The 24321-nt window shown below is 58.0% G+C and overlaps 1 protein-coding gene across 1 annotated transcript; it reads right to left on the bottom strand.

The window, feature by feature from the left end:
• On the bottom strand, nt 1–24321 carry TSPOAP1 (TSPO associated protein 1). Its single transcript, XM_090290623.1, has 32 exons — nt 23523–24321; nt 22627–22734; nt 22210–22335; nt 21454–21633; nt 20746–20931; nt 19444–19521; nt 19274–19357; nt 18927–19016; nt 18625–18747; nt 18258–18362; nt 16822–16872; nt 16419–16439; nt 15362–15566; nt 14599–14771; nt 13279–13394; nt 12888–12997; nt 9213–10046; nt 8892–9043; nt 8179–8556; nt 7855–8094; nt 7338–7517; nt 5893–6768; nt 5160–5259; nt 4909–5060; nt 4145–4313; nt 3687–3731; nt 3228–3260; nt 2957–3060; nt 2799–2870; nt 2476–2586; nt 1809–1870; nt 1–137 (listed from the first exon to the last, which is right to left on the bottom strand). Exons 1-31 carry the CDS (start codon nt 23856–23858, stop codon nt 1841–1843), a joined length of 5568 nt encoding a protein of 1855 aa, XP_090146749.1. The 5' UTR covers nt 23859–24321; the 3' UTR covers nt 1–137; nt 1809–1840.

The raw sequence follows: 24321 nt of genomic DNA, 5'->3' as shown, positions 1-24321 counted from the left end.
TCTCCTGAGGAGCTGCTTCCCCTTGGAGAAGAGACCCCGCACCTTCTCGCTTGTGCCCTGTGACTCTCCCAGTTCAATCCAGGGGCACAGGGCCAGGCTGGAGGCACTGGGGGCCCTTGTGCTGAGCTGGCCTAGTCCTGGAATATGAGAGAAAAGGGACAAAGTCAGGGCCCAACTGCCTGCCCTAACCTGACTCCTTTAGCCTATAACCTCATGCCTATAGCCTCCCAGGTCACAGAGCCGTGGTCAAGAACCAGAGCCCCACCACCCCACCACTGCACCCCCGCCCCCAGCCCCAAAGCACAGAGAGGAGAATGGGCACAGTGGTACTGGGGAAGCACTAAGCTAGGAGTCTGGCGGGACAGAGGCAGTCAGTTCTGCTTCTGTTCTCCTGGGACCCGGGCAAGCCTCTCCCCTTCTCTGGTCTCTCCATGGGGTGCTGGGCTGACAGACCTTAAGAGTCTGGATCTGACCCTCAGGAGGGGTACCCCGACTTCCCCCATGTCATTCCCTCCCAGTGAGGGGAGAGCAAGGACTAGAACCATTTAGAGGTAGGGAAGGAGGTTCTGCACCACTTCCTAGACCAAGGAGCATGTCCTCCAGCCCAGAGACGTGCTTCCCCAGGGCCTTCAGGGAGAGGAGCCAGTGCCCACCCCATGGAGAGGAGGTCAGGCCTCTTCCCTGAATAGACCCGGGAGGTTGCCGGGAGTCTGGGGTCGGAGACAGTCAGGTGTCTCTCAGCCCCCAGCACAAGTATGGAGGCTGCCCTGGCCCCTCCTTTAGCATCTCTCCCTTGCTGACTCAGCTCCCTCTGCAGCTGTGAGCATTCCCCCTGCCACAGGCCCACCCAGGCAGTGCTGTTATTGGCCTAAGGACAGGGACTGGGCAAACAGAAGAGCCACCAGGAAGTCTTCCCCAACCCTCCATTTCCCCACATTCCCCACCATGACCTCCTGTGCCTGGCAGGTCTCCTGGCACAAGTCAGATCTTGCCAGCCTGCATGTTCCCTACCCCCACTCCCTTCCTCAGACCTCCACGTGCCACCAGAGCTGGGTGGCCTTCTGGCCAGAGCCAGCCATAGAACCCAAACTAGAGGCAGGCAGCTGGGGGTCAGCCTGGGAGCCAACCCCAAGGCCATGGTGACAGCACCCGGAAGTTACAGCATCTGCTGCCAATCAGCCAGGGCTGATGGCTGGCTGGGAGCCCCAGGCCCTTCCCACTCCCCGCACACCCACCCCCAGGGCTCCTTCTACAACACCCTGGGGTGGGAGAGGGTATTGCTGGGGAAACAAATGGAGGGGGTCTCAGCCCCTGAGACAAGCAGTGTGGAGTTATCTATGGACTCCAACGGTTTAAGCCCCCCTTTTTATTCCCCTCAGCAGAGGAAATTGAGAGTTTGAAGTAAAATCCTGCCTCTGATCCCCTAACAGGTCATGATGCAGAGGAAAAGGTGGCTTTACAGTGTCCTCCTTCTGTGACAATAATAATCATAATATTATAATATCATGATATATTGATGATTCATAATACAGATGTCATATAATATTCTATAAGCTGTGTGTGTTAAAGAATCTGAGGAGTCAGCTAATATGACACATTCTATACTAAGACGACATGTATTCCTAGGACAGCTGGCACTGGCCAAAGGGGAGGGGATGATCCTATACCCAAACTCGGCTGAAAGCAAGAGCACCGGAAGAACACGGAAAAGCCAGATCTGCTACAGGCTGCAAGACAAAGGGTGCGGTCTGATCATGGTGACGTGAGGAGTGGGGGTCACAGGGACAGAGGGACCAGACCCCACTTACATGTTGCTCTCTCTACATACATCTATCTCCATCTAGCACTGGATTCTTCTCTTCCTCGTTCTCTGAAGAACAGGGAACAAAGAGACGATATGGGTTATGGACAAACCCATGAGTTCTCCACCCAGTCACCCGGTCCCTGGATCACGGGGGGCTGGTCCTGCTTTGCATTGCCTTTGCCTTTGGAAGCCAATGCAGATGGAAACCCAAGCTTTTCTGGTTCGGGCCTGGCCTCCTTACCCTCTTCCTGCCCTGTGAGGTTGGAGCTTAATTGTACTCCACCCACCGCAAGAGGCAAGTCCTAAGAACGAGCACGCAGAAGCAGGGCCTCGTGGGCTCTAAAAGGCTCCTGGGGGACAGGGAGACCCAGCAGCGTGAGAGATTCCCTGAAACCAGGGCTATGGCTGGCTAGAGGTGTGGGGGGCACGGGAGTTCTTTAACACAGGGCTCCCTCGCCTGCATCAGCCCTGGGGTGTGGGCAGCCATCACCTCCCTGCAGAGAGGGGCACCTACTAAGAGGGAGCCAGTCACTCAGCAGCTCCAGACTGGGTGCTGGGCTCACCTACACCATCACACCCTGAGCCTCTCCCACCACACGGCCCTGGCCCCGCCAGCACCCCAGCAGGGCAGAGACCCAACCGTTGAGCTGGGAACCCAGCTCCTCACTGACCTGACTCTCGGCCTGGGGTGTCCCAGGTTCCTTGTTTAAGCCGCCCGCCTCAGGCCCAGGGCCCTCCAAGAAGTTCGATGGAACCAGGCCCCTCTGTCCATTCAGTTCCCCCTGGAGAGGAGGTAACGGTTAGACAGAGACCAGGAAAGAGGCCTCTGCCCCACCGCCTTGACCTGGAAGCCCCTGGAGGAACAGCCTGGGGTCAGCATCTCTGCCATGGGAGGTGGCCTGTCCACGCCTCCAGGCACCTCCCAGGAACCCTTGCTCCGCCCCTTCCCAGCTCTGGGACAGCCCTTGCGGAGCAGGCTGGGAGGTGGTCTCACATAGTAGAAGCCATCATCGTCCATGCCCCCAAACACAGTAATGACGTCCCCTGCTCGGAAGGGCAGCTCTGCCTGTGGAGGGACCAAGAGGCCGGGGTCAGGTCCGGGGAGGCCCTGCCCACACCCCCATTGGCTGGGCTCTCTCTGGGGGTCCTCACATCCACATCCATGTTGGGGGAGCTCTCCCGGGGGTTGTAGTCAAACGCGGCCACCATGGAGCGCGGGGTTCTCGGGCTGGCAGAGGAGACCAGCTGGGGGGGACCTGCAGGGGGAGGGGAGAAGACTCAGAACTCTCTCTGGACTCGCCCACCCCACCTCTGCACCGGAGGTCTGCTGACCTCCTATTCTCCCGCTCCTGCACCAGCTGTAGCCCCTGACCAGGGGGACTGCCTGCCCCACCCCTTTCCCCACACAGGGGTGGCCCCTCACCTGCACAGTGCTGGGCAGGGCCTTCTGACTCTGCTGTGGAGAGAATGTGCAGGTGAGCCCCTCCCCCCACCCCCCATGCCTGCTCGTCCCCAGCCAGGGATGGTGCAGGGCAGGCAGGATGCTCAGCCTCACATAAGGGACGCAGGAGAAGGATGCTCAGAGAGTACATGAGCCCAGCCCTTTGGTTTGGGTACTGAACTAAGGCCCAGAAAGAGTGATCTCCAGGTTGCACAGAATTTCTAGTCGGGTGCTTTTTGGAACAGAGATCCCGGCAAGCTACTCCCTGTCCCCATTAGAATGAAGTACCCTCCTCGAGGAGGGATGGATGTGGTGAAGGTCTGCCCTGATACCCTTTACCTACTCAAAACTCCACATGGGTCTCCCCAGAGAGCCAAGAAATGACCCCCTCATCCCCACTCATCCTCACAGGCCCCCAGAGGAGAAGGGGGTCTTACCCACCTTTCTTGGAGCGGCGGGGCTTGGGGGGAGGCCCAGTTGTGTGGGCTGTGGAGTACAGAAAGGGACCATTCCCTGATCCAGGAAGGCAAGTAGATGTAAGAGAGGAACGGAGGCAGGGAATAGGACAGTAGCTCTGGGTCTCCTCTTGGGGCCACTCCAGGGTCCCTGCACAAGGTTTCTAAAGGGCATTCCTCTCCCAACCCCAACCCCCAAGATCCAAAATACAAAGCCCATCCCCTCTGTGGAAGATCCCACTCCATGTGGCAAGCTTGCTGCAGTGGCCGCAGGGGCCTCAGTCTCTTTGAGGCCCCAGTGACCTCGCCAGACTCTTGATAAATGAGGCGTCCTGCCACTCCAGACACACACACTCTCCATACCCCAGACAAACGAAGCTCAGGAGGGGGCTGAATTGAAACCAGGGTGGCAGGTCTCAGGTGAGGGACAGCAGCAGGTCATACCTGAGCCCTCAAGGAGAACGTCTGGGGACAAATAACCCTGCTGAAACAGCTGCTGTCTTCCTGCGGGACTGTCCACAGCCACCTCGGCCACCATGTTGCAGGGCACGTAGCCCGTCCGGCCCCCGCCTTCACCGCGGTAGAAGCCATCAGCATCCTTTTCCCCAAACACCTGGAGGCAAAGACCAGCTGTGTCGGGAGGCTGGGTCAGTTTGCTCCCGTTGCCCAAGGTCCCGGCCCGCAGCACCACACTGGGAACTGCAGGACACTACCTTCTGTGGGCTGTGGGACAGGAAATAGGTGGAAAGGGCCAAGAATAAGGATCGGAGAGATGAGAGAAAACAGCCCTTTCCGTATTATCGTCAACCACTATCTGCATGTCCGTTCCCCCGGCCCACCCCAGTCTACAGCTCCCCAACCTCAGAGCAATGGCAAAAGCCTTCAATAAATACTTGGGAGTGTAATAAAAGTAGTGATATTAACAGCAGCAGTTACACTGGGCTATGTCCCAGGTAGTTTAAGTTTCCTATGTGTAATTGAATCATTTACACCTCAAAGAACCCTGTGGGGTAGACACTAACATTATCCCCATTTTACCAATGAGGAAACTGAGGCCCAGAGGAGTTAATCGACCCAAGGTTTCATAGCCAGAAGTGGCAACCCCACTTTACCTGGCTCTAAAAGCTCTGTTCTAGGCCAGACATGGTTATGATATCTCCACACAGGAAAGGAGGGAGGAGGGAGGACCCAGACAGTGAATGAGTCACCTTCAGGATCTGGCCCTCCCGGAAGGGGAGCTCCTCTTCCCCGGCATCAGGGTTGGGTGACATTGTCACAGGGTCATAGTCAAACAGAGCCACAAAGACCCTGACAGGTAGGTCCTGGTAAGCCAGCACTTCTGGAGGGCTCCTTGGAGGGGCTATGGAAAGTGGGGGAGAGAGAGAGCAGTGATAATGAGCTGTGGCTAAGGGGTCAGGAAAGGCCCCTCCACCTAGCCCAGCCCCCGTCAGGTGCTCACCCAGCTCAGTGGTGCCTGGCCTGGGGGCCCAGGCCCTTCTACGCAGGGGGCCCCTCCGCCCAGAGCTGTCCTGCCCTCTGGGCTCCCCAATCTCTGTTGCCTGCAAGGAAGGGGGCAACAGAGGGCAGAAATGTCACCAACCCGCTGGCGGGCATCTCAGCAAAGGCAAGACCCCTCGCGTGCTCCCCGGCTCTGCCCCGTCAGCAGAAGCAGCACAGCAGAGCAGGGACACAACATTCCTCTCCTGGAGACTTGGCCCAATCTCACTGGAGACTTCAGACACCCCCACGGGGGGAGGGAGGGCAGGTGGGAGGCCCCAGCTCCAGCCACGCTAGTAGATGTGTGCAGTAGAGGGGACCAAGGTGAGGGCTTAGAGTTGGCCAAGGAGCATGTGAGAGGATGCCCTCTTCTCAGCGTCAGGGTTGGATGACGCTGGACATCACAGTCAATGTCCTAAGCAGAGCAAAGGACCACCCTGCCCAAAGGCAGGGGGCTGGCTGGTGGCAACTGGCGACTAATTAGAACAGAATATTGTGCATCCCAGTTCCGATCAGCAGAAGCAGCAAAGCAGTGGAATGTGGGTGGGAGGAGGCAGGTGTGGGAGCCCGGAGGCCGGGCCCCACCTCAGCTGATGAAGGCGGCAGCGTGGAATGGGAGCGGCTGGTGGGCAGCAAGCAGAGCCGCCGGGCGGCAGCAGGCAGGGGGCTGCCCAGGGCGGGGAGTGGGCACGGACCCGGGAGGCTGGCTCCTTGGCTTTGCCAGTCGCACTGCAGCCTCTCCGCTCTGACTCCCCTTTCTCCCAGGCCAGGAGGCGTGGGTACGGGTTGGGGCCTGAATTGGCCTTCAGGCCCCCCCTGGGCTTTCCTGTGGAGGCTGTACCCCAGGCCTCCCCATCTCCAAGGTAGCAGGAGCTGGTGATGCTGATACCCCCACCGCCTGCCTCCTGCTCATCCTCAGAATCATATTCGATGCTGATTTCCAAGCACTTTGAGGACAGGCAGCTGACCAGGCCAGATTCTGGGGTCTGGCCACGTGGGCACCTCTGGGAAGGGGCCGGCCGCACTCTCCCACCAGCCTCTGGTCTACCCCTGGTGCCCTCGCCCACAGGTGGGCTGCCCCGCTCCCGTGCGGGGCCTGGTCGTCCAGAGGCTTGGGGCCCGCCATTGCCGAGAAGGCGGCTGCACTGTTCACGGGGATCTGGGGACCGCTTGCGGTTTGGGGGCTTCTCGGTGGAGCCACTTCCTCTCCTCCAGCTGCTTCCACCAACTAGTCCGGGCATGTCCTCCAGGTGGTCTCTGGCACTGGAGGGCTCAGGAGACAAGGGACGTGGTCCAGGTCCTTGGGGCTGACTGCTGTCACAGCCCAGCCCCAGTAATGGGGGCTCAGGTGGGCTGTGGACTTGGGAAGAAGAGCCTGCCCCTGGCTTCTCCTTCTGCTCCTGCTCCTGCTCCTTCTCCTGCTCCTCCTCCTCCTCCTCCTCCTCCTCCTCCTCCTCGGGGATGCTGAAGAGCTTCTTCCTGCAGAACTGCTGGAGGGGCAACTCCAGGATCTGCTCCAAGATCTCCTCGTCACTGTCAGTCTCGGGGAAGGGCTCGGGCTGGGGCTGGGGCTGGGGGTGGGGGAGGGCAGCAGGAAAGAGAGGTCCATGGGAAAAGGAAAGAGCTGTGACCTTTGCCCTCAAATGAGGGTAGGGGGTGCAGGCAATCCCATAGCCTTCCCTCAGCTTCCTCCAAGAGGAAGAACCCGAGAGCAGGCTGGCCCAAAGTCACATGGTGTGTCCAGGACATAGCCAGAGAAAGAATGAGGGAACACACCCAAGGAACAGGCTGCCTGGATGCTCAGGCCCCCCCTGAGTGACAGCAGCAGGCCATGCCTGTCATAGCAAAAGGCCTCCCCACCCCTTCCCCTGTAGCTTCCAATACATCTGATGGCTAGGGGAATGCATCTGGTGGGCTGGAGTGAGAAGGTACAGCACAGAGCTCCTCATCCTCCCCTTTCCTCCAGGAGGGCGGAGGCCAATCCTGAGCCACTTCCTATCTGCTGCTTAGGACAGCGCCCAGGCTACACACCCAGACCGTTGCTGGCACTCAGTGGTGGCTGCTGCAGCTGCTGACACATAGGGTGGAGGCCCCTGGAACCCGAGGTCTAGGGCCCACCAGCCCTTCCTCGTCCCGTTACCTTGGGCCCCTTCTCCCTGAAGCTGTTGCCAGCAACCTGCTTCTGCAAAGAGCAAGTCCTGGAACCCAGCTCCTCTTCCTCCTCTTCCTCCTCCTCTTGGATGTCTGATAGATCTGAGTTTCGGCCATGGTCCCCAAGAGAGTTCACTAGAGAGACCTCAAGCTCTGCCATGTCCTCCTTCTGCAAGAGGTGAGACAAAGGAGGGGGTGGGGGAAGGCAGTGAGGGACTCGGGGTGGGGAGCATTCTGGGTGGGTCAGTCCCAGCTGGAATGAAAGGGGTCCCTTGGCAGAAGGAAAGCGCAATGTCCCAAATGGGGGTGTACACAATGAGGGGTGGAGGGGAGGAGACGGATGGGAGCCAAAAGTAAAGAGGAATCTGGGAAGGTAAAGTGGCGGAGTGACAGATGCGCCGCACAGACCAGAGAACCAGGGGAGAGGGCGACCAGAGTTTGGTTAGAGGGAGACAAGGAGGCAGGCCCCGATTCTCTGGGGTGGCAGTACGTCTCTAAGCCCGTACCTCAGCCCTGGGCCTCGGCCCAGCCCCCATGTCTCCTCCAAGGCTGGCCTCAGCACAGGGGACCTTCTGGGGCAGTGCTCCCTTGGGGAAGCAGGGTGCCAGGCAGGCCTCTCCCGTGGTCCACTCGGCCTCCTCCTGGGCCAGTGAGGAAGCTGCAGGGCCAGGAGCTCTCTCGCCCATGGCTGGCCCGCCGGCCCTCCTGTCCTCTGAGGTGCCCAGCACAGCTGCCCCAGCCTCCTCCTGGAATGGGAGGCACTGAGGAAGGTCCCAAGCTGCAGGCCCTTCTCCCAGCCTCCACCTGCTCCCCCCTCTCCAGTGGGGTACCTGGGAGCAAGGTGCTGGGGGCTCCTCTTGGGATCCTTTTGGTGTCTCTCTGGGAAGGCTTGCTGGGGGGCCCCCAGAGGACTCTCGAGTTCCATGGGGCTCGGAACACTGGAGGGGAGAGCTGGGGTCTCCAGGCCCAGGGGAGGCTGGAGCAAGAGCTGGTCTGGTCTCCGAGCCTGGTCGTGGTGAGGGGCAGGGGACCCTGGCTGGCAGGCAGGCCACAGCCAGGGCTGGGGCAACAGGAGCGGGAATGGAGTCAGCCGACTCGCCATGGAGTGACATGGTGCGCACGGCCACCTCGCTGCACACCTGCAGCAGCTGCAGCTGGGACAACTCCACCAGCACGCTGCCTGCTGTGGGCGAGGCCACCTCCATGATCTGCAGGGTGCAGGGAGCACAGGACGGGAAAGGGAAGCTGAAATGGCCAAGTGTGAGGACACAACAGCAGCCACTGTGACTGGCCCTTGCTGGGCACTGTGCTAAGCGCTTGGCATGTCTTATCTCATGACATCTGCCTATCCACAGGGCTTCAGTGATTGAGTGGGTTTTTAAATCCCAATTACCAGAGCCTTAACCAATCTGCTACCTAGAGCCCAAATGCCAGGGGCCAGGCATCACTGTGCTAGGCTGGGAAGACTAGGCCTCTGAGCATGGCAAGGGGAGAACCACACCCTGTTCCCAGGGTACCAGTGGGCAGAGTCCCCAGGCCATACCTTCTGCCCATCCGCATAAATGGCATAGCCTGTAACCCGGACGCCATTGGAGGTGCCAGCAGCATCAATTGTTACTGGGAGCCAGCTGATAATCAAGATTCCAGGGGAGGGCCCTGGCTCAATCTGCACATCCAGGGGGGCATCAGGTGGGCCTGGGAGAAGGGGACATAACACCCAGTGGTGTAGGACACTCACCGCCAGAGATACCAGCCCACTTTGCCACTTCCCTGAAAATGCCAATAGCAAGAGACTCCCCTTCTACCATCACCCAGGGCCTGGCCTCCTGGGTATTATAGACAGTCAATGCCCAAGCCTGCATACCTGCTGGGAGTGTCGTGAACTGCAGGGTGGCCTTCCGCTTCTCCAGCCTCTCCCAGCCTGGTTCCCCGGACCCTCCAGATGGGAGCTGAGCCTCCACTTGGGCCTGATAGAGTGTACCAGGCCGCAGGTGGCAGAAGGTGGCCCAGTAGGTGCTGGGGCGGGCAGGGGGGCATTCTTCCCCATTGAGGTAGATGGCATGAGCCAAATTGCTATTGCTGGGCACCCAGGTGATCTCAGCAGAGGTGGCTGTCAGTCGATGGACCCGTAGCTGGCTGGGTACCACGCCAGCCTGGGCACCCATCGCCAAGCAACAGCGCAGAGGGTCAGAGCTGCCCCGGCTGGTCAGGGCCTGTACAGAAACATGGAGGGACCCAGCCCGCAGGTCCAGGTTCTCAAGCACAGCTTTGGGGGGCGCCCCGGGTCCCAGGGTCTGACGCAGCTCCCCATTCACGCAGACATGGTAGCCATGCAGCTCCACTTGCTCAGGAGGCGGCTCCCAGGCCAGCACTGCGCTGTGGGCCAGCTGCTTGAGGATGGCCAGCTGACGTGGGTAAGGCACAGCGAGGGGCTCGCCCAGGCCCTCGGGTGGGGGGCTCAGACTGAGCTCGTCCCCTGCAGCCTCCTCCTCCTCGGATTTGGGCTGGCTGCGTCCCCCGACGCTCTGGCCCCCACTACTGCTGCCACCCCCACCTCCGCTCAGGAAACTGAGTTCAGGGCCTGAACTGTGGGACAAATCGGCCAGCTCCGAAGGAAGGGAGGTCAGGAGGTCGTCGTCGGACACACGTTCTACAAAATTGGAAGGGACCAGGCCCCTTCGGCCATCCATGAGCTCCCCTGGCAGACAGAGGGCAGGGAAAGGGGAGACAGAGGGAAGGTAGAGAAAAACCAATCCAATAAATGCACTTAAGCAACGGTCAGTGGGTGATCTTAAGCATTTGATTCAAATCAACGGTTACCTATCAGCACTTTTAAAAGACAAGAGCAGTCAGGACCTGGATTAGGGAGTTCCTGTTCATTTTTGTAAGTGTGATAAGAGAATTGTGGTTATATAGAACAGTGCTTCTAATTCTCAACGTGTAAATGAATCACCCAGAGATTTGTTAAAATGCGAATCACCTGGAGATCTGTTACAATGCAGATTCTAATTCTGTTAGGTCTGGGTGGAGCTGAGATTCACATTTCTAACTAGTTCAAAGGTGATACTGATGCTCTAAGGACGTAGGCAAACTTCTGTGCTCTGATGAGGTACATGTTGAGTTATGTCCAGGTAAAATGTCACGTCTGCAACTCGCTTTTCAATTGTTTTTTTTTCATCTACATGAACAAAATGTGAAACTGTTGAATCGAGATGATGAGTACTATTATTCTTTCATTCTTCCCTACGTTTGACAAGTTTCACATTACAGAGACCTGAGGGGGCAGAAGCCTCCTTCAACTTCCCTCTGAGGAAAACAGACAGCTTCCAAGGAAGAGGGAAGCACCACTGGTCAGAGTAAGGGAAGAAATATTTACAGAAAAGAGACTTAAGTGCCAGAGAAGAGTCTCCCATGGGTTCTGGTTGGGATTAGGAGCAGGCCTGGGTCTGGGAGCATGGTTGGCAGTCGGTCTAGGCAGCGACCAAAGGTAAGTTCTGTTACCTTGTGTCAGTTCCACTGAACATTTGATGATAGACTATTGTTACATGTTTAAGGGATGTAATGGCAGGAAGACATTGGGCACACAGCATGTTATGTCAAGCTAATTTGGGAGAAGGAAAAAGATCCCCAGGGGACAGACGAGCTAGTGACTGCTCTGCCTTAGTGGGAGGCAGGGGAAGCAGTGGGTGAGGGTAGGCAGGTCTGAGTGGGAGGAGGGCAAGTTTCCCCAACACCTTCTCTTTCTCTCAGGCTAGGAGAGAAAAAAAAAAGGTAAGAAAACTTGTAGAAACAACAGGGGCTTTCAAAAAATTAGATAATATAAGCACTGTAGTGGGTTGAATAGTGGCCTCCAAAAATATGTCCATGTCTTTATCCCTGGATCCTGGGAACGATCCTTGATGATGGAATTAAGTTAAGAAGCTTGATTTGAGATCATCCCAGATTATCTAGGTGGGTCCTAAATCCAGTGACAAGTGCCCTCATAAGAGACTCACAAAGGAGACACTGAGAGATGAGGAGAAGAGGAGGAAGCCCTGTGATGACAGATAGCAGATATTGGAGTGATGGGGCCACAAGCCAAAGAACACCTGGAACCACCAGAAGCTGAAAGGAACAAGGAACAGATTCTCCCCTAGAGTCTCCAGAGGACGTACGGTCCTGCCAACAGCTTGAGTTCAGATTTCTTCCCTCCAGAGATGTGAGAATACATTTCGGTTGTTTTAGGCCACCCAGTTGGTGGTAATTTGTTATGACAGCCCCAGGTAATTAATATAAGCCCTAGTAGGAAGGACTGTGACTTTAAAGGTAGGAGCCTTCACACTAAGCAGACCCACAGCCCTGAAAGGCTGGCACCGGAGTCAGGCACTTGCCCCAATGCTTGGCCACCGAGGGCAGTCCAGGTGGGACCTGATGCAGATGAAGCAGTCACTTACACTCAGGTTTGATGAGGAATACGGTATCCTACATCCAGTTGTCTACATCCCTTTAATTCCTTCCCAGGCTGTATAGTTCAAATCCTAGTAATGTGTGGTTGGCTAATATTTATATTTTTGCTGCACCCTCTCCAAAAAACGGTGTTAGCTTTTTCTTATTTTTTTCATAACAAAAAAACCTGGTGCCCTGCCAGGGCCACCCTGGGGAGTCTCATCTGCAGGCCCTGCCCTGTCACCCAGTCTCAGTAATGGGCTGTCTGCCTCAGCTGCCTGATCTCCCCATGGGTACTGGAGAACTGTCCTGAAGTCCACCCCTGCCTGGGCCCTGACAGCTGCTAACTACAGTAGTCCCTCTCTATATCGCGGCCTCACTGTATCGCAGAATTTTTAAAAATATTATATTTAATTATTTATTGCGGAATTTTTGCTATACCACAGGATTTTGTGGTACTGTATAGGTATGTTGTTAAAGTTACGTAGGTTTAAGAGTGTAGAATATGTTTAAGAACATAAGTAGTGTTTATAAAAGTGTGGAAAAGGTTAATAAGGGACTGGGAATGGTTTATAAGTGTGAGGGAAGGGTTTATAAAGCCTTAAAATATATATAAATACTAAAATAAATGTAAGGTTCCTACTTCGCGGATTTTCGCCTATCGCGGGGGGGTCTAGAACGTAATACCCATGATAAATGAGGGAGTACTGTACTTGCTAACACCCTTTCCTACACCCAGCTGGAATCCAGCATCAGATCTATGCTACATGCCTGACTTTGATGTCACTAGTGTTAAACACTGTCATACCCTGTCTGCCAGCACAAAAGTGAATTCAGCCAAAATTTCCTAGGTCACTGTCCATGATTGTGGACTGTGGTTGGCCCTGTCCTGCCCTGCTTGGGGCAGACCTGCAGAGAGACCAGCTGCCCCCTTTCCCAAGACCCTTCCTTTCCCTCTCCACATAGGCTGCCAGGTCTCTGCTGCCTTTTAGGCGAGTCTGAAAAGTTAGGGTGGACTGAGCATGTGAGGGAGAGGTAATGGATGGGTGGAGGTCTTTGGCAAGAGGGACTTAAAAGCAGTGGAATGGACAGGATGACCCTGCTACCTTCCTACCTTCAAAAAAGCCATCCTCATCCATGTTGCCATAGATGTAGATGTACTCGCCAGCAGTGAGCGGAAGCTCTGCCTCCGGATTCTCGTTGGGGCCCTCAAAGGGGTTGTAGCTGTCAGAGGATGCACAGAGGAGGACAGTGACTTACACTTACCTCCGTGTCCCAGCTCCTCACCCCACTACCCTGGGCCCTTATGGAGACGTGGTTGTCCTCCTTTAGCCAAGTGGAATGCTCACTGCACCCACCTCGACCCAACTAGGTTAAGAGGACATATCCAGCTGGGATCCTTCTACCAAGCCCGTCATCTCCAGGTGCCCCTGTCTTCTTCAGCCCCTTCTTCCTGAACACCCCAGGTGCTAGGGGCATGGGGGTGGCGGGAGTGAGAGGCCCACCTATAGCGTGCTAGGAAGACCTGGATCCTGGCTCCACTCCGGCTGCCCTCAGGCGCTGCTGGGAGCAGGGAGATGCTGTCTGCCTCCAGCTCCTCCACTTCGCTGGCCGTGTCCACCTGCGGGAAAACAGGAAGGTCAGTCCTCACCAGGACCCAGGGCCAATGGCAAAGCAAGCACGTTTCCTGGCTGAGCCAGAGGAGGACCCTCTGAGAAGGGAAAGCGAGCACACGGGGGACAAGGCAAGCAGCAATGAGCCCCGCTGTTTTATAAGTCAGCTCCTGAGCCAGCAGGTCCTAGCAAAGCCCAGTCGCCCTGGATAGAGGGAGTGGAGACCACCTGGTTGCTCCCCAAGCCCTGACCTCTGCTGTACCAGCCCAGGAAACAAACCCTTTCCCCATCAGAGAGGGGGCCAGCCACACTGGTATGGGTGGGTGGTCCGTGACAGCTTGTCTCCTTACGGTAAAAAACACAGCAAAGCATTCACACTATAAAGAGGCGAAGGCAAGGAGGCAAAAGGACTAAGAAGTCCGTGTGAGAAGTGTACTGAGCAGGGGTGTCCAAAGCCAGCGCTGCCATCCTGTCCCACGAGGGGGCAGTAGAGGCCCGGGGCTGGGTTCGACCGCCTTCCACATCTGGGAGCAGGGCTAGGGCTGCTCCTGTCCTGCCCCCTCCACTTTCTGGAGTTTGGAAGGTACAGAGGTAGGAGGTGATTGGAAGAGTTGTGAGTGACGCCCAAGAACTTGGTAATGATAATAGCTGCCACATTTAAGTATTTACTGCGTGCTCTGCACCAAAGGAGGCTCTTTGTATTTTTTTCATGTAATCCTCACAAGAAACTTACAAGGCAGGTTTTATTAGCCGCAAAATCCAGACAAGGAAACCGAATCTCCGAAAGGGTCTTGCCCAAGACAAAGCTGGGATCTGAATCCCAGAACCCGTGTTCTTTCTCACACACCCATCACTTATGCGACTGCCGCTCTCACGAACAGTCTCATTATGTGGACCCTGGCGCCACAGTGTCTCCCTCCACCCAGCCCAGGACTCTAGGGCTTCTCAGAGCCCCAGAAGGGTGAGCCTGGGGGCTCCCAAGGCAGGGCCTGCAGGCGGACCCTAAAGAGCAAGACGGATCCACCTGAGCTCCCTGCCCACCAGGAAGAACGCACAGGCGCTTCTCTCCCAGGGCCTGGTTCCACTTGCCAGTGTGGAACCTGCACAGGCCAGCAGCCCTCCAACTCTTGGGGACCCCTGAGCGGTCAGGGCCACCTCCCCTGCCACTTTGCCAAGGCAGAGCCAGACCCCAGGACCCTCCCCAGCACTGACCTCAGGCGTAGGGCATGACTTGGGGCTGTTGTGGATGGACTCAGAGCGAGAGGAGTTGGAGAGAGACTCTGCCTTCTTGGCTGTTCTTCGAGGGACCCCAGCAAGGGTGGCAGGGGCAGGCTCAGAAAACTTTGGGGTACAGCGACCTGGGGATCCTGGCAGGAGATCAAGGTCTAAAGAGAAGATGGCACATGGGTGTGGGGTCCCTGAGGAAGGATCAGGGGGCCAAGGGTCGAGCTGCTTGGATTATGGGTGTCAGGTTCTCCATAGCTGGGTTTCTTTACAAGGAGGGAAATCCTTGGGGAAAATTTACTAAGTAGAGGAAATTTATATATATTATTTCACATGAGCCTCAGAGCTGCTTGATGAGGTGCACTGAGTTATTCCTTTCTTACAGCTTAGGAAACCACAGTCCCCAGAGGTTTAGCAGCAAGTTCAAGATCACATGGGCTATTTAGTGAGTTGAGCTGGGACCACCAGATCGGAGAGATGCCCAGCCCCAATCCTTCACAAGCCCACGCTGCCTGCTACTGCGTCCTAGAGCCCAACTCCCAACAATGACCACAGAGGTCTTATTGGAGGGAAGGAGCAGTGGCCTGAGATATGTGGGCCGGACCCCAAGACAGCCACTCCAGACCTGGCTCTAACGTGTTGTGTGACTGCAGGTGCATTGCTAGCCTTCTCTGACCCTGAATTATCTTATCTATACAAAATCCCCAAGCCTGGGAACTCCAGGCTAATGTCACTGGGGGGTCCAACTTACCTCTGGGGCCAGACCCCCGGCAGGGCTGGGGGACAGAGCAGCAGCAGGGAGGTGGTGGGCGGTCCCCGAGGGTACTGCAGCCCAGGGCCGAGGTGAGCAGATCCAAGGGGCCAGGGTGCAGGCGGAAGGCCTGGAGTTCCTGTGCCAAGAGGCTGAAGCGCTCTGTCTGGCTGCGGCACTGCTCCTCAAGCTCTCGAATGCGGACCTGAGCCAAGACCCACCCTGAGCCACCAGGCCCGGCAAAGCTGCCCAGTCCCGGCCTGTGCCACCTCCACACAGCCCCGCACAGCCCCACACAGGGCTTCAGACCACAGAGCCCAGCCTCCGGGCCTCGGCACCAACCGCGGGCCTGGCTGCCCCCTTGCCGTTAACAGTGTCTGAGCCGAGGGTCAGGTGCTGGAGCTGTGGGACCTCTTCACCCCCCTCCCTCCCCCAGAGAAGGGCTGGGGCCTGCCTCCCTCTCAGCACACCCCTCACGCCCCAGACCGTGGCCCTTCCTGCTTCTGGTTGCTTTCTAGGCCAAAGGGGATGGCTCCCACCCCACCCCCATCACTACCACCAATATCACCTCAGGAGTTTTCTCGGCCCCACGGCTTGTCACCTTCCCAGTCAGTGACCCAAATCCCTGCCCTCAGAGAGGTCCCCAGAGAGATCACACACGGGAGCGAGGGATATCTTGTGACAAGAATGAGCTAATTCTCAAGATGTTTTCGTCAGGTCTCCTGAGAGTCCCAACTTCAGGGTCTCTCTCTGGCCAATATCAAGAGGCTCTTGGGTTAGCCTGGTGCTGAGCTTGCTCACAGGCTGAGTGGCTAAGTTTTAAAGGAGGGAAGGCCCCGTGTCTGCCAAGCGTAGTGGCAGATCTGGGACAAGGAGATGGCCCACCTGTCCTGTGGGAACCCCAGCCCATCTACGGACCCTCAGTTCTGCTCCCAGTCACTCCCCTCTGCTAGGCATGAGAGCTGGGACCACTCGGACCTGAGGAAGGAGAGGCAGCTCAGTGGGCCTGGAGCGGGGAGGGGATACCCCAGGGTGGTAGGGGGACAGGGGACTGTACCTGCATGGAATCCAGGGTAGACTGTGGCAGGAAAGGAAAGCACAGAGGAGAGATTAGACACTGAGACAGACCTGGGCATCATTACCCAGAGGGCGGTTGGGAGAGGGGCCCAAGTGGACCCCTCTGATCCACTCCTTGGACTGACTGAGCAGTTCCTAAATTGAAGGATATTTCAAGGTGAAGGCAGCCTCTGGGGGTGGGTGGTCATTAGGGACTGCGGCCACCAGACCCAGGAGCCGCTGCCTGCCATGCCCTAGTCTGAGGAGCAGGCCAATGGTGGAAGGGATTCTCTAGGCCCTTCCTGCCACCCCCCACCCCCCCACACAGTCCATTCCAGCTCTCTCTGAATGTTCCCCGCACCCCCTCAAGCTGGTGTTGCTGGCAGCCACCTCCAGGAACCCACCTCCAGCAGCTGCACGGCCCCTTCATGTTCCCTCTTGGCCTCTGCCTGGGCCTGCAGGTGAGAGGAGGCAAAATGCTGGAGGGGAAGGCTGACGAATGAGGGTGGGATGCAGGGAGATGTGGGGAGGGTAGGAGAGTCGAAGGGAGGGCAGAAAGAGGGGGGTGGCAGGGGGAGAGGAAGGAGGAAGAGGGACTAGGAAGGAGGAGGCTGAGGGCTCCACCCTCCCAAACTCCCACCCCTGAGCCATACCCAGAAGGCAATGGGGTCAAGGAGAGGTGGGCCTGAGGCTGTTTCTCTCTCTGGGACCTCCACTCTCTGGTTTCTCTCCTATCTCTCTGGGCGCCCCTTCTCAGCCTTTCTCCTGCTCCCCTTTGAATGTTGGGGTGCTGCTGGGCCCACTTTGTACTCTTCACTCCCAAGAGGCCCCTCTAGTCACAAGACTAGACACGTGGGTGATTCCAAAACCTGTCTTCAAAACCAAATTCTCCATGACTCCAGACTCACAGATCCAACTCTGTGGATGTCTCCGCTTGAATGTTTAACAAATGCACAACCCAAACTTGGCCGAAACAGAACTCAGAACCTGGGATTCCCTACTTCTCAGGTCTGTTGGCCCTTCATCCCTCACCTTCTGGGGAGTGCAAAGACCTACCCTTTACCAGGGTTTACTCAGCAAACTGGGAACAGAGTGGGGACTGCCATTCCATGACTGGAATCCATGGAGTCTTGCCGATTCTAGCTCCAAAATATACTTCAAATCCTTCTACTGTTCCCACCTTCAGCTGCCTGCTCCCTAGTGCAGACGGCCATCATCAGCCCCAACACTGGATGGCCCTGCTCCCATGCCCACTCCCGCAGTCCATCTTTCACAGCCAATGTCACCTTCTAAAATATGAAATCAGATCATGCTACTCCCTCCTTGGGACCTTTCAACAGCTTCTAACCACTCAGACAGCAAAATATCCAAACTTCTTCCACAACTTTTAATGCACAAGGTGATCTGGCTCTTGCCTGCTCCTGCTGTTCTGTGCATCCCACTACATTCTAGCCACTCTGGTCTGGATCCCAAGCTCTTTCCTGCCACAGGGCATTTGCACTTCTAGTGCCCTACCTGGAGCACTCTTCAGCTGGCCCCTTCTTGACCTGGAAGTATTAAAACCTTCCCTGCTGACCTCTCTAGATTGGCCAATCACCCCACCCCCATCCCATCACCCTGTTCACTTCTCCATTGTGCTCATCAGCATTGCACTCGTCAGCGGTTGGAATCATCTCAATCACAGATCTTATTTGCTGATTGGTCAGGGACCTGATCTTTGCCTGCCCCTCTCCCCCAGTGCCTAGCACACAGTGAGGCTCACTGGATGAGTGGATGACAGCTGGGGTCCAGCAGCCTACCACCCTTCCATCACTCCTGCGCCCTGGACACCCCATCCCACCTGCTGCAGCCTCCGGACCTCCTCCTGCTTCTCCTGAAGGCTGAGCCGAGCCTGCTCATGCTCCACCTCCAGCTGCTGCCGCCTCTGGGCCACCTCCCGCATGTGCTGAAATACAAGAGCCTGGGTCAAATCCAGAGCTGCGCTCCACCATTTCTGTAGAAGACCTGAGATGAGGGAGCCTCAGATACCATGTGTTCCAGGTACCCTCTGTTAAAAAGAATCTAAGGCTGGAGAAGGAAAGGGCTGGCAGCTCCAGGACTGGGTCTCTAACCCCAGTGTTCCACAAAGGGCACAGTCTGCTGTCCCACTTTCTCCCTGTGCCAGGAACCAGTACCCTCTCCTGCCCCCACCAATATAGTCCACTCACCTTCAGCACCTGCTCCAGGCTCTCCAGCTTGCTCTGCAGGCCCTGGCTCTTGCGAAGGGCTGAGTCTCTCTCCTGCGTCACCCCCAGGAGTTGGTCCCTCAACTCTGCATTTTCCCACTCCACCTGGAGAGGGGGGAGTGGCAGGGAGCAGGGTGAGCTTTGTCAAACGTGCTCCTTCACCAGGGGGGACAATACCCTTCATACTCCAGCCCAGTTCAGGGTGTGTGGAGGAGACAGCCCCTCGCTGGGGACCAGGGCTGGAGCGGGATCCCCAGTGGCACAGCACCTGGCAGAGTGGCTACCTGCTCCTTCTGCGTGGCTCTCCCACTGAGCCGAGAGTTCTCATCCACGAGGCGAGCATTCTCATTCTGAGCCTCTCTCAGCTGCAGTTCCTGAGAGACCAGAGGAGCTCTGGGGAGGGGGTCCAGCACCCACACTCCTCCTCTCTGCACACAGAGGACCCTGCCCTCCCAGACGAGACCTTCCTCCCCAACCTGGAGTCTGCATCTGCCAGGAGAGTCCCACAGCAGAGGAGGAACAGTGTGTTCTTGAGGGCAAGAGGGATGAAAGAGGAGCTGAGAGGGAGCCCACCACCTTGGCTGGCCTGGGGGAAGGGGAGCTGGCCCCTGGGAGACCCTCCGGAGCTCACCAGCTCCTCGCATCGCCTCTGCTTTTTTCGGGCTTCCTGCTCCAGGCTCTCGCATTTCTTCCGCTTCTTGCTGAGCTCTGACTCCTGTGGGGTCAGAACCGAGGGCTCCTTATGTGGGAAGGCCGAGCGGCCCACAACAGGTGTCCTCCAGCCCTTGACCTGGAACTTACCAGCTGCTGCACCCTCTGCTGTTTCTCTGGCTCCCCTAGGACCACGGGTGGGTGTTCCGCATCCTCCTGGGGAGCAGCCTGGAAATGCCCAGGGCAGGGACCTGGCACCCGAGAACAGGGCCCCAAGGCAGCCTGCTCCCCGCCCAGCCTCTCCGGGGCAGGTTCCCACCCCATCTTACAGTCAGCAAAGGGATCCCTGCCCAGGAAGGGGGGAGCCCATCTCCCCACCCCCTCCCATCACCTCCAACTGATGTGGAAGTGCAGAGGCTGCACCCCTGTGTCCCCCATAGTGCTCTGAGATCTTGCGATCCATGTGTGCCCTGGGAGATGGGTCTCTTATCCAGGCCAAAGCTTTCCCTTTTTAGCTTCTTCCAGAAGCAGCCCTGCTCTGCACTCAATAACTGTCCTGGTGTCCTTCAGGGACTGGCAGAGAACTAGGCAGCCACCTGGGTCCCCAGGGATGTGCAGCTCCCAGAGCTAGGGGTTCTGGACCATCCAAATCTGGACTTAGCCTAGAGCAATGCACACCTGGCCAGACCCTCCCAAAGCCTCCCCCAAGCCCACTCTGTGGCACCTCTCATTTATCTGTGCAAACTCTGGGGGAGGACGGGTTTTGGGGGAGGAAGGTGCATCTCCCTCCCTGGGCCAGGCAGAGGGACAAAATCTGAGCAAGAGGCACCCCACACCCGGCAGCCTTGGTCGCTATGGAGTCCCTTTTCCCACCCCTCTTCCCAGAAGGAGGTGAACCTAGGTGCTGCCCGAGGAGAGAGGATGGAGAGCAGCCAGAGCTCTAAGTTCTGGAGGTCCGGAGTGGGGTCCTTAGCCTTCGCGACAGGGGCTCTCTAAGCCCAAGGCCCAGTGAGGGCTGCCCATACCTGGAGCAGGGAGGATACACCACCTCCCCTGGTAATCGGGGCGGCACCTGGCCGACCAGGCAGGCGCTGAAGGGGGCGTCCCCGCGCTACAGCGGCGGCGGGGGGCGGCGGCTCAGGCTGGGCCCCGGGCGGCTGCCGGGGCAACCAGGGATTTGCTGCCGGGCCGTACCACTGGCGGCGCGGCAGGGGCGACGGGGAGGGCACCGCGGGCGCCCGCCTGAGTGGGGCGGGCCCGGCGCAGGTTAGAGCGCTGGGAGGTTGGACCCGGCGGGACCCTACCGCGAGGGTCGGGAAAGCTCCCCAGCCCTTGGAATGTGCACCCCACCACCGGTCCTCGGGGCTCTGAGCACCCGTTTCAGGAGGAGATTCCGGAGCCGCCACCCTCATCTACACACACCCTCACACCTGCCCTAGTGCCGGCGCTCACCTCTCCCGGGGCCCTGGAGGTGCGCGCTCCAGCTCTGGCCCGGACGGTGGGGCCCGGCGGCCGGAGCGGCGGGGACGACTCCTGCTGGTTGCGCAGGGCGATCTGCCTTTGCAGCCGCAGTACCTCCCGCTGGGACTCGCGCAGCAGCCGGTCGAAGTCCCTCACGTGCAGCCACTGGGGGCCCTCCTGGGTTGGGGCACAGGAAGGGGAGTTCGGCCTAAACCCCTGCCCATCCCACGTCGCCTCCTTGCTGGAGGGACTCCGATGCGCGGGAACGTGCACATTCTCCCAGGCGTACATGCCTTGGTCATAAGTGCTTGCATGTATGCTTTTCTAGCCCGTGTGCAGACATGCACAGTAACTCATTTACTGAGTACCCACGGTGTGTCCGGCACTATACTAAATGCCTTGTGAGCATGCTTCACGCAAGTGTTACGTATGTGTGGATTCATACAACCAGACCCACCGGCATACAGACCGAAGCCTGGAGCACAGAAATTCCCAGCTCTGGGACTCATGGCTCCGCCCCCTTCAGTCCAAGCTTCTCCCCGCTCCCACCTGGGCGGTTGCCAGGGGAACCTACTCCCCAGCAGCCTCCACCTTCCCGCTTCATTTGCATCTCATTAACATATCAGTCCAAGTCCCACAAGCCAGACAGGTGGCCCGCTGTAGGGATGAGCTGGATGGGTGACTAGGGCCTCTTCGCACCTTGCCCGCCAGGGTGAGCCTGGCCTGCAGCTCCCTGCACTCCCGCTGCAAAGCAGCAATCTGCTTGTCCTTGGCCAGCAGGGCGCTGGCTGTCTCACTGAGGTCCCGGGTTCGCTGTCGGGCCAGGGCCTTCCGGCAGAACTCCAGGTTGGCCCCTGGATGGGGCACAGGGGCACTCACCTGGCCAGAGGAGGGGTAAGGCCAATGGTCATCTGAGGGCTGGGGCACTTCTCCAACTCCCAGCTCCTCCCAAAGGAGGGGTTAGGGTGAAAACCTAGAAGTGTGGCCTCCTGCTTTTACCCTGTATCTGAGGCCTCTGGGGACCGATAGCCTCACCTGACCCCATCCAGCAATCCTCAAGCAGAACTGACAGGGTTAACCCCACAACCTAATTTAAGCCCCAAGGATGCTGCTAATTTAGGGCTGCCACTGTGATGGGTCTCCATCCCTGCCCCCACAGGCTCTGCACCCAGAGATGAGCTCAGCTGGAGGCTGTAGCCAGCACCAGCACGTGGTAATCCGGAATCCTGCTCTCTGCCCGCTCAGAAACTGCCCGCCCAGCCCTTCCCTCCCTCCTGTAGCTCCAGAAATCCTCAGCCTCCTATTGCTGGGCCAGCCAGCATTTGCCCCTCCTGCTCTTTGGCCCCTGAGTTCCTGCTTTCCTGGGGACTCCCAAACCCCACCTATCAGGCCCAGCCCTGGCTTCCCTCTTTCCTGGTCACACAGCCTTCATCCAGGGGCCTCCAGTCTCACCACCTTCAGGTTAGTCTCCTGCAGCTTCCGAGCCCTCTCCTCCAGGCGCTTGGCAATGACCGCCAGCTCGGCGTTCTTTCGCTTCAGCCTCCGAACTTTCTCCTCTGTCTCCGGGAAGCTGCTCTTCCTCTGGCAAGGGGTCAGCCAGAATAAGGGCATGTGGGAAGCACCCTGCAGACCCAATCCTAACTGCCCAGGCCTTGGGCAAGAGCGCTGGGTCCAGAGTGGGGTCCTTGGCAACTCTAGATAAGGGTTCATCTTCTCTGGGTCAGGGGTCATGTCACCTCCATGTGCCCCCCCCCCCCCCGGGAGAGATATACATGGGATGAGGAGGAGGACATTGAAGCAGAGGGACAGAGTGTCTGAGTCTGCCTTCCCCCAGCTTCGAACAGGACCCAGCACTCGACTTCCAAGCCTCACCAGCATCTGGTTTTCCTCCTTAAGGATGGCACAGCGCTGCTGCAGCTCGCCTAGGGCCCTCAGCAGCTCCAGATTGGGCCTGTCCCCGAAGCCCATGTCCAACTGGCCCTGGTATGGGAAAGGACAGGGCACAGGGCCTCAGGAACCCACCCTATGTAGTCAGAGCTCTCCTGCCATAGTCCAAGGAGACACGGAGATGACAAGATTCTCCCCCACATCCCAGGCCTTCTGAGTGCACACAGGAGGTCCAGGAGAGGGAGCTGTCTAGTCCTCCCTGCTCACACTGTCACCCCCAGCCCTGGGACTCTCTCTGGTAGTCCCCAATTCTTCCCATCCCTGCTCATCTCCTCCTGGAAAATGCCAGCTCGAGCTCCCACCCCCACCCCTCCAGGCTCCATGGCCCCTGAGTCCCCTCCCCTGAAGTCCCGCTCCCTCCATATTCCACAGGAGACTGCTCACACCCATCCCAACCCTTGTCCTCCTGGCTCAGCCCAACACTGAGCCCCCTCCCCTGAACCTGCTTCCTCTGCCCTCTGATTCCACCGTATTCCTCCACATACCCCAGTATCTAACCTCCAGCCCCCAAGGACAGAGTCTCATGGAGGAGGAGACACAGATAGACAGACTGTCAGAGAGAGACTAACAGAGGGAAGGGGTAGGGGCAGGACCAGATGTAGACAGACAGGCAGAGAATCAGGCAGACAGACAGATGACAAAAAATGGAGCCACTGAGATTCCTGCCCAAAGAAGGGAGGACAGGTAGTCATAGAACTGGACCCACAGACAGGCAGGCCAAGAGAGGAGAGATGGCAGCAGGGTTGCATATCATGCCCCGGCTAGAGGGCATGATGAGAGGCCCCCCACCTCTCAGACCAAGCCCTCCGCAGCTGCCTTACCTTAGGGAAAGTCTCCACTGCCTCGTCCTCCAGCCTTGGGCAGCTGGGTCCTGAGCTCGAGCTCGCTGCTTGCTGTCCCAGGCTGGGCAGCCCAGTCTCTGTTCCTTTAGGGTGAATGTCCCCAGCAGCCCCAGAGCTCTGGGCTCCCCTGGGCTCTAAGCTCTCCAAAGGCCTCCGTTCTCTGACCTGCAGAGCTGCCGGGGTAACGGCAATGCTTGGGGCTGCACCTCCAGGCTCGCTCCTCTGGTCTGGAGTCCAGCTCTGCCAGGTGGGGAGCGCCCATGGCTCCATGGCTCCCACGTCCCCCAGCCGTGGGAGGGATGTCAGTTGCTCCATGGTACTGCCAACGGGCCCCAGGACCCGGACCAGGGGACATCACCCAGCCAAGTGGAGGGGTTGGCGAGGGTCATGCCAGACCAGATGCTTTCCCCTCTGAGCTCTTGGCTTCACCGGGGCTCCATCCAAGATTGGCTGAGTTCTTCCTCACCCACAAAGGAGGCTGTGGGAGTCGGAGCTGCCACAGCTAGAACTGGGGCTATGTGAGCTATGTCTGTTCGTGGCTGTGAGTATGCAAGGATGTCCCTGTGGGGGCTGGGAGGATGTGCAGAGGCCACCGACAGCAGAGCCTGGGTGAGGGTGTGTGTGTGTCTCCAGGTCTGTCTGTTCAGGTCAGCACTGTCATATGTGTGTGTTTGGAGGATGGTGCCCCTGCTTGTGTGTGTTGAAGGGTAGTGGTTCTGTGTGTCACTGTCTGTGCCTGTTTCAGAGTTACCAGTTGTTTCTGTGTGTGTGTGGGTGT

Source organism: Furipterus horrens, unplaced genomic scaffold (assembly GCF_987537825.1).
Source record: "Furipterus horrens unplaced genomic scaffold, mFurHor1.1.pri manual_scaffold_11, whole genome shotgun sequence".
Lineage (NCBI taxonomy): Eukaryota > Metazoa > Chordata > Mammalia > Chiroptera > Furipteridae > Furipterus > Furipterus horrens.
Note: the sequence above shows the minus strand (reverse complement) of the source record. Positions and strands in the feature narration are given on the sequence as shown.